The 9,492-nt window shown below is 39.2% G+C and overlaps 1 protein-coding gene and 1 long non-coding RNA gene across 3 annotated transcripts; both read left to right on the top strand.

The window, feature by feature from the left end:
* The first annotated feature begins 3,744 nt into the window (after window positions 1-3,744).
* On the top strand, window positions 3,745-7,488 carry fam8a1a (family with sequence similarity 8 member A1a). 2 transcript variants are annotated; one of them, XM_032535809.1, is made up of 6 exons: window positions 3,745-3,811; window positions 3,959-4,454; window positions 4,781-4,901; window positions 5,129-5,252; window positions 6,235-6,374; window positions 6,556-7,488. In XM_032535809.1, exons 2-6 carry the CDS (start codon window positions 4,049-4,051, stop codon window positions 6,698-6,700), a joined length of 936 nt encoding a protein of 311 aa, XP_032391700.1. In that variant the 5' UTR covers window positions 3,745-3,811; window positions 3,959-4,048; the 3' UTR covers window positions 6,701-7,488. The 2 variants fall into 2 exon arrangements, with proteins under 2 accessions (XP_032391700.1, XP_032391701.1); XM_032535810.1 differs by having other exon boundaries at window positions 3,746-3,811; window positions 4,025-4,454.
* A 122-nt stretch (window positions 7,489-7,610) lies between these two features.
* LOC116701819 (uncharacterized) lies at window positions 7,611-8,477 on the top strand. The gene is made up of 2 exons (XR_004335008.1): window positions 7,611-7,828; window positions 8,120-8,477. It is a non-coding gene; the product is annotated as an uncharacterized LOC116701819 (long non-coding RNA).
* The last annotated feature ends 1,015 nt before the right edge of the window (window positions 8,478-9,492 follow it).

Raw genomic sequence — 9,492 nt, 5'->3', positions numbered from 1 at the left:
ATTTCTGAAATAGAAACGTTTTGAAAATGAGTCAAATTTGACATGAGGACAACAGGAGGGTTAAATATTCAACAAGGAGAGGATGCCAACAGAACAGATAGCCCACTGTACCTGTGCTCATTTATTGAAGACCTTATAAAAATGTATTGAATGAAACATTTCTTCATTCAACGATGTGCCAATGTTATGTAATGGAAAAAAACAGAAAATGTAGTTCCTACAGTGCTTTTCTGGGCAATTATTCGGTGACCTTGTTCCCTTGGTGTATGTCTAGGAGCATGGTACACATCCTGTACAGACACAGCAACCTTTTTAACAAGAACTGTGTGAACCATGCCTGTCTCACACTCAGTGGTGTGTACAGACTTTGTAAAGGACAAAGATCAAAACTGTTTAATGAAGACACCTGTCTTCCACACATACTGCTCTAGTGTGCATAAGCAAAGCAATAAGGGGGCAGCCATGGTAGAAGAGACATTGTGTAAGAAGCGTGCACGTGTCCCATCCCAAAGCTGCTATGGGTGAAAAAAGCTTGTTGTGTAGTGTGCCTCTACAGTAAATGTGGCCCCACCAAGTGCTCCTTTTTTCACTCAGAGCAATGCCACAACTTACAATGTAATGAGAGAGAGAGAGAGAGAGAGAGAGAGAGAGAGAGATGGTCATCTCATGTTGTTTGCTGTACTATTAACCTGTGATGACTCAAAAGAGTAAAGATAGATTAGATTTGTTCTGACTTCAGCAAATAAGGTACATACTGCGAGGTCTGTTGATCTGGCAGTGTGCCCAATATTTGCAAATGATACCCTTATCACATGGTAATTTGGCATGTAATATTTGCCTACTATTGGTTTTATTTGTTGCAAACTTGTATTTTACTCCATCACAACAATGGTCAGGACATACTTTTTAAAGGGGTAACAAAAGAAATGTGGGTTGTTACTTTTAAATTCACTGGTGATGTGTTGGCAAGTGACGTCATATTAAATGTGTCCTGCCATTACACTTTTTTTTAATTTAAGGTTGAAGATGGTTTAAACAGCAACAATGCATCATAATGGATTCATACGTTTTGCATTTAACGTATTCTACAAAGTTCCTGCAGCTATCAGATGTGATGAAGTAAATGTACGATGGAAATAAAGTGGAGTGAAAAAGCAGAGTTAATGAATCTCATAAAATAAAAATACTGACTACTACTTTAAAACTATGCGGCTGTACTTGAGTGAAGGTACTCAGTTACTTTCCACATCTTGGTGATACATTGCTACCCTGCCAAAAGTACAGTTACCATCTCAACCAATGTCCCCTTACTATCTCACACACACACACACGCACACACACACACACACACACAACCCACACACACACACACACACACACACACACACACACACACACACACACACACACACACACACACACACACACACACACAGCAGTAATCCCAGGTTGTTGGGTTCTATGGGGGTCAGCGTTTGCCGGGTGCCTCTTTATTTGGGACTGAATATTTTTGGGCACAGTCAACGTATGGCCTCTGTCGACAGGGATAACGTTCATTGGGGTCGGATTGGCATCCGCCTCACTGGCTCCATTCACTGGGACAGGCACACTCATTTACAACTGGCAGACCTAACACCTAACCTACAGAGCTGGGCCAGCCCAGTCAGCAAATACAACCCTCCCCGCCTCACCCCTTCAGTTATTAGAGAGGAGGGGGAGTTAAATGAGAGAAAGGGTGAGAAAAGAAAGAGAAGTTAAAGCAGAGGTTGAATGAAGGAGAGAGTAGGAGACTTGAATGAGCAGCTCCGGCATTTTGGGTTAGGGAAAGAGGGATAAAGAAAGAGAGGAGAGGAGAGGAGAGAGAAGGACGGAGAGAGAGAGAGAGAGAGAGAGTGTGTGTGTGTGTGTGTGTGTGTGTGTGTGTGAGATTGTAGCTTATACAGAGTTTTAAGTGTTTGACCCTGATGGCCTCTGTGGCTATTGATTTTCCACTGAACTCAGATTTTTGCAGTCCCTAGACCCTAGATGTGACTGCAAACTCAAACTTCCACCTTCCATGAGCATCTAAATGGTCAAACATGGCATGTGCATACAAAATATGTTAATACAGACAGCAAGACAACAAATGCTGCCAGAAAACATTCACTTTGTGTACATGAGGTTTTACCACTGTATAATCTATTGTTATCATTAACAGAAATAAAAAAGACTTTTCTAATGGTTGCTTTTGATGTGTTTTGAATCAGCTGGCCTCTGCTGCTCTCTTGTGGTGCAGATGATAGGTTGTCTTCTTTGAGTTAGGAATAAGAAGGCCGTGCGTCTTTATGCTGCAGTATATTTGTCTTTTCACACCTGTTTGTCATAGAAATTTGAGACTGAGTCCAGTCATTCACTGTGATACATAAAGAAAACACAAAGGGAAGTTGCTTAGTTCCTACTTACACTAAGTGTTATTGACATGTCCTTTAGTATATAATTATATATATAGTTCATTCATATTTAACAGTCACAACACTATTATCATGATTCACATTTGTAAAATATGGTGAAAATGGCACCTCTGTTTATTTAGCTAAGGTAAATATAAGCAATCCATATGTTTCTATGTAACCTGCTGAACCCGTTCAGTTCCCAAGTTTTCTCTGTATATGGTGTTACCATATATATACTGTACATAACTAATGTACAGTCTATGGGTGTTACCAAAACATTTAAAGGGATGCATACCATTAAATTATGACATGCTGGTCATGCAGATTTGAGTCAATGTAGCCTAGAGTAGTCCACATTTTATGGACTAACACAAAGAGGTCAATAAAAGCTCTTCAAATACTCATATTTTCTTAAAACAAAACAATATAACAAGTGATTTTACATTTTATTTGTATTTATTTTTTTAACCAATAGTGTAATAAATAATCTTATCAACGTACTGTATCGCTGTGAATCAGCCTTTTCTGACATTTAATCAAGAACAAACACAGAACGCGTCTTACTGATCATCTACACATGTGAACAGCATGCAATGCCAGGCTTCCCACTAACAGAGCTTTACAGATGGTTTCTTTTAGACTTTAAACTCTAATATTGTTGTGTACAAAAATGTTTAACATATTTTGTTCAGAATATTGACAGATTTGATTTGTTGAAAATTATGTGTAGTTAGTACAAAATGTTACATTATTTGTTTTGTGATTATTTGGGATTTGTTTAAAAATGTGATAGTTATAGATTTCTTAAAAAAAGTTACAGAATTGATTATTTGTATAAATATGTGACAGAGGTCATTATTTGTTTAAAAATGTGACAGAGTTGATGATTCTTACATTGTTAAATGTTACAAAGTGATAGTTTGTATTAGGTGACAGAGGTCATGATTTGTTCAAAATGTTAGATTTGTATTTTGTTTGACATGATTTGCTTAAAAATGAGACAGGGTTACTGATTTCTCAAAAGGAATGCTACAGAAGTGATAATTTGTATAAATATGTGTTCCTACAAAAGTGTCACAAATGATGTGTAAATATAAAATTTGATAACTGGTTTTAATGGTGCATGTTTAAATATCTGTAAATGAATAGTATTTAAAGGTATAAAGTGCAACTTAGCCTGCAACCCAGCCTTTCGTATTATTCAGTACCCCTGAGGTATTTTAATGGAGCTGTATTGTGTCCATGGCTGTAACCTTTAGGAAAAATACGCAGGGACTCGGCTCCTTTAAATGGATCATACCATTAATGACAGAAGGGGAAAATGTTATTAGCCATTTCCACAACATGACGGTATTTCGCTGATATCTGCTGCAAATAAGGTAAGGCAAATAACACGTTATTGTTTAATCTGAACTACTGAAATATCATAAAATGACACGAACCTGGAAAGTAACTCTTAACGTTGAGTGGTTCAGGAAATCCCTGTATTTACAAACACACTTAGCTAGCGCTGTGCTTGTATCCAGCAGGGAGCTAACGAGATATTACGTGCAGGGTAAAGACGGTTTAAGAAGATATTCTTGTCAAATTAGGCGAGACGGTGAAGCGGATCAAACATGTTCGCGGCAACGAGTGACAACCGCCGTGACGCCCCTGAAAGCGAGGCGAAGCAGCCTCAGACCACTGCAACAACTGAATACTGCGCAAAGTTACAGCAGTGGATGTGGCAGTATTACTGGGGGAATGGATACGAAGCCAACTGGCAGAGCTGGCTGGCTCTGTCAGCATTTCCCTTCCCTCTTCCGTGCGGAATCCCTCCGCCTGGGGCCGTAGCTCAGACACCGGGTACACCTGCATCGTCCTCCGGCGGTGGGCAGCAGGCTTTTGACACGCTCAACCGGTACAATTACCCCTATCCTCTCAGTTTCCATCCATCCCACCCTCATCCAGAAGGGCAGACCTCAGCTACTGTTACTGATGCCCGGCCAGCCCAGCAGCAGAATGGGAATCCACCTCAGGCAGGTATGGATCAGTTTGACAGTGAGCTGCTCTAATAGTCAAAAGCACACCTCATCAGAAATGCAGTTAGGCCTGCAGTCATGTGGAGGCTCTCTATAAGCTAGGTCATGAGTCTGATGGGATGCAGGCTATAGTATATTGTAAGTACATTGCTCTCTGGAAACAAGCGTATACGCTTGAATCATTCAGGGGCTTTCTCAGTGCTCTGTTAACCTCTGAAGTTGATATTTAAGATAATTTGTTTGAGTGTATAAAATAGTCAGGCTAATGTGTCCCATTAAAATAAGGTATTCTCTCAGTCCACTTGTCTTTTCTTCTGCTTCATACAGGACGGGAGTACACCATCCCCTCTCCTCTCCAGAGGTTCCTAGCTGAGACAGTGGACTTCTTGATACTGTTTTGTGTGAAGGCCACCATCGTGCTGTGGATCATTCATCTGAGTGGTATGAAGTGAGTGAAACTATTAAACACTTTTCAGTGGAAACTAATCCGTCCAACTAAAAGGATAAATAAATTAAGACACAAAAAACACCGGTGTTGTTGTGGGTCAGTTTAGCAAACTACAGTATTTGCATGACCAAATAGTTCATTGCTTGCATAATTGCTTTAATGCCAAGCTATTTCAACATACCACCAGATCCATCCTCACACAGGCACACTGTCTATTCTCTTTAAAGGGACGTTGCCACATTCATTACCCACTTCATTGTGGAGGAGATAGATGAGAACACGTCCATGGAGGACCTGCAGAAGATGATGGCTGTAGCTCTGGTCTACAGGGTGCTAGTTTGTCTCTATGAGGTGAGTTATACTTTACATTGCCATGACTAAGGTAATATAGTATTGCCTTCCTCTTTCCCGTCTTCATCAAATATTACAATACTTGATAGCTCATGAAATGAAATTCACATTGATCCATTACAACATTTAGTAACAAGTCTACAAGGATAGAGTAAATGAGTATTTAAAACCAATGTCTTCTTAATTTAATGCTCATACAAGGGTTTTTCCAGCTGAATGGAAGGACTTAAACCAGATGACTTCTTAACACACCATTTGTATTTATACTTAAAAATATACATACATGTACATAATTTTGTCCATTCACATTCGGTATGAGTTGCCTCATTGCCACATGCTCTTGTTTAATGAGAAGAGGAGTCATGTACAATTAAGAGTTCTTCTACAACAAACATTACGTCCCTCAGAGGACAGTGATGCAATGTTGCATTCAAGGTTGCCTGAGATGAAGACCTCTATTGCGTCTCTTGTTCAACCTCTGCATTAGTGGCTTTTTTCCCAGGTGGGAACCAGCCCTGGGACATTCGGGCACCTCTGCTCAGACTAATGTCATCTGGCAGGTTTCCTTCCTTGTTTGTATAAACCTGAAAATGTATTTCTTTTTTTTTCTTTTTTTACTCCTGCATCATCATTAAGTTCTGACCTTAACTGTACAGACCATTTTTTGAGCATGGTCAGGAGCCCACAGGGTATTGACAATGTGCATCTCTGCATTAGGAAACAAAGAGATTGCATTCAGTGATAAACTATGTACACTTTACTATTCAAAGCATGTGGCTGGCTAATTTTATATACCTTTTGTTTTCCTTGTAGTCTTGTGTCTTCTCTTTATCATTTCATATTTAACACTTTGATTTTTATTTTGGAAAAAGTAATGAAATAGCACTTTTCACAGATAAAAATCACAAATATCTTCACAATAACTCAACTTTACTTTAATACTTTACATACTTACTTACTTTTGTCCTTGTTGTGCAATCAGACCATCTGTATTTGGGGAGCTGGTGGTGCTACACCAGGGAAGTTCCTGCTCGGCCTGCGTGTGGTGGCGTGTGACACATCCACTCTGGTCCGACCCAACCGAGTCCTTATAGTCCCAGCTTCTAATGTTCCCCTTTCTGCGTGAGTGGTCATTTACTGGATGAGCTACTGTTTGATTTGATTGTCCAAGTTGGAATCTGTTGTGGTATCTAAATCACAAACCAATGTCCATAGTAGTCTTGAGTACCCGTAGAGCATCTGTGTTGGAATTCTCAATTGAACCTCTTGTTTTGTCTCATCTCTTTTGTCTCAACTTCCACAGCTCTACAGTGCGGGCTCTTAATAAGAACTTCTCCATTGCCTTCCTCTTTCCCGTCTTCATCACTCTGCTCTTCTTCCAGCACAACAGGACTGTGTATGACATTGTGGCAGGGACCATTGTTGTCCAGCGCAGAGGGGGCAGATAGCCTCTCCTCAGGCAGCAGACTCTTTTACTGTATACTTGACAAAGTAACGTCAAAGCGCTACAGACCTGTGTGCGCTAACTGTCTTAAATTTAAACTAACGTTGGAAAAAAAGCAACGCATTGGCCCATTTCTTCACTGGATCAAACGAGGACTTAAACTGCAAATGATGTCAGGCTTGTTTGTATCCATTCTTTGGGCCTATGGATTTTAAGATGAAGAATTGTTTTGTTTTAGTTTATTTTTGTGTTTGAAATAACGATAACTTTTCTCCCTGGTGAATGAGGTTCACACAAGAGAAATTGTGTTTGTGAATTTCCTGCTCATATTTTCTGTCTTCAGGCTTGTGACTCAGGGCAACTGTTTTGCATCACAGAACCACTGATTGTCTGAACGACACTATTGAATGCCACTGCTCATGTTAGGTTTGAACTCATGCATAATGTAAAACTCTTCTGGGATCAAAGATTATTAATGATGTATTCACATGTTCTAATGTTGGCTTAGCAGTCAATTTTATAGTTTACTTAAGTCCCCTGTATGGCCACTTAATAAGATACCGATTTATGCAAAAAGTCCATATTTGATTCATGGCCTCAAGTATCAATGTCTTCACATTTGAAACACAAATTAATTCAAACATTTTAATGAAACTAACCATTTTTTTTACATACTGTAACACATTTTGATAAATAAAACAACCACCTGCTTATCTTGCATTTACAAAATGACCGTGATTACCACTAAGGAGTTAGCTGTAGAAGATGAAATAAAAGATACCATATAAGCTTCTTCTTTAAGATTCTTATTTAAAGGTGTTTGTTCCCTTGCTAAAGTGAAGATTTTATGTGTCCTTGATTGATTCAAATGGACCGTTGCATCATTAAAGGGGGGGGGGGGGGGGGGGGGGACACACGTTTCTTTGATCTATGGAACTCTTTAAGGGCAAGCAATGGGCTGCAGCTGTGCACAGAGGAAATGTTTGAATGTCTGGAACTGACAGAGGAACATGCAGCACACGTTTTTGAGTGGGATCATAGTGCAGTGTCTAGTGAGTACTGAATATGTTTCAAACATAAAAGCAGGTGTAAGTGAAGGGGCCAGGGTTCCCTATGGGACAAAGTTTCTGAGGTCAGTCAGCTTAGAAAGAGTCCCGCACACTGACCATTACGCAAACAATAATTTATTTAGAAAATACATTTTGGTCTTGGACCCTTATCAGGTACATTTTACTTTTTAATTTGCCTGATGAAGGTCCAAAGAAGGTCCAAGACCAAAACTTACTTTCTAAATAAATTATTGCTTGCGTAATGGTCAGTGTGCGGGACTCTTTGTAAGCTCCTGATCTGCTACTTTTGGTCACATCCTACACCTGCCCGACAAAAAAGGGTGTGCAAAAAAGCTTTTCTACATTACACAGAGGTCAGTCAATAAAATGGGCTGATTTAGCAAAAAAACATAATTGACAGGATTTCAGAATACATTAGGAAATCAATTTCCTTTGTCCCAAACCTGAGAATTTGGGTGATAGGGCTAGCGTGCTGTAGGAAAAACAGGGTTAAAGGGATTAATTTTTTACGTAAAGACCTGTAAAGGACATTACACACTCTGGTACCACAGCCTTGTGGTGTGGATCTCAATGTCAACATATCTGTTTTAACGTTTAAACTGAAGTACAGACAAACTTCCAATCAAGAACTATGACAAAAGTTACCCAACCTAACCAAACTGTACAATAAAGACATCAAATCTAGAGTAGGAATAATGTTGGCTGTTTGCATTGATTTCCCAGGTGTTCATTTGGATTTAAAATAGAGAAGTCTTGCATCTTTAGCAGCAGTTGCCACAGCGCTTGTTGCCACATGGGGGCGACATTAGGCAAAACAGATCAATACATGTGGCCTAGATACAGTAGATGGAAAAAGACTTTAGTTACTGGAAGTAAGCATTATTTTACATAAGATATTTTTGCACATAATCTTTATGGAATGGCTTGTGTTTTCTTAACTGATGCATATATAACTTATATCATAACTGAGGCCAAAAACACATTCTAGCTTGCACAAATATATTTCTGCAGTACCTGACTTCCTGGTTGTCACTTCACAGTTACAGCATTGTATGCACACATCACTGACAGATTTCTCTTTTAATTATGGGCTTTCTGCTGTGACACATCCAACCATCTGCTGACGTGCCAACTCACTCCTTGTGCAAAAAATATCCATGCATCGGAAATCGTTAGGCTACAGGTCAAGTGAGGTGATTTACTAAAACATTATGCAACGTGTTGTGTTACATTTTATTTAGCACCACTAGATAACATGGTAACATGGTATTGGTAAAATACCAGTACTTAAATGCAATTTCTATATGGAATTACCATTGTGCCGACTCCTCTCACAGAAAAATAATAGACGTTTTATTTTTGATTAAAGATCTTTAATATTGTTACTCACATGGCAAGCAAGCTGTCATTCAGAGACAATTTATCTATCTGAACTAATGCATGTTTTTCATTTACACTTTTTTTTTCCCACCCAATGTGCTGCAGAGTTGAATTTCCATGAGTCGTGTTCTTGTAAGACTAGCCCAGGGGCATATTTTATGTTACGGTCCCAGTTAAAAAACAGTCGTTTGGCTCTCCTCAGTATTGGTAAGTTTTTAAATAGCAACCATTAATCAACATTAATTAGTAATAATTACCAGTCTCTTGCCAACTTTTACCCTCCAACATGCACACAAATGAAACAAAAGACACAAATCAAAGCCACCATTCAAGACTTTTTACCAAC

The sequence above is a fragment of the Etheostoma spectabile genome, chromosome 14 (genome assembly GCF_008692095.1).
Source record: "Etheostoma spectabile isolate EspeVRDwgs_2016 chromosome 14, UIUC_Espe_1.0, whole genome shotgun sequence".
Classification (NCBI taxonomy): Eukaryota; Metazoa; Chordata; class Actinopteri; order Perciformes; family Percidae; genus Etheostoma; species Etheostoma spectabile.
Note: the sequence above shows the minus strand (reverse complement) of the source record. Positions and strands in the feature narration are given on the sequence as shown.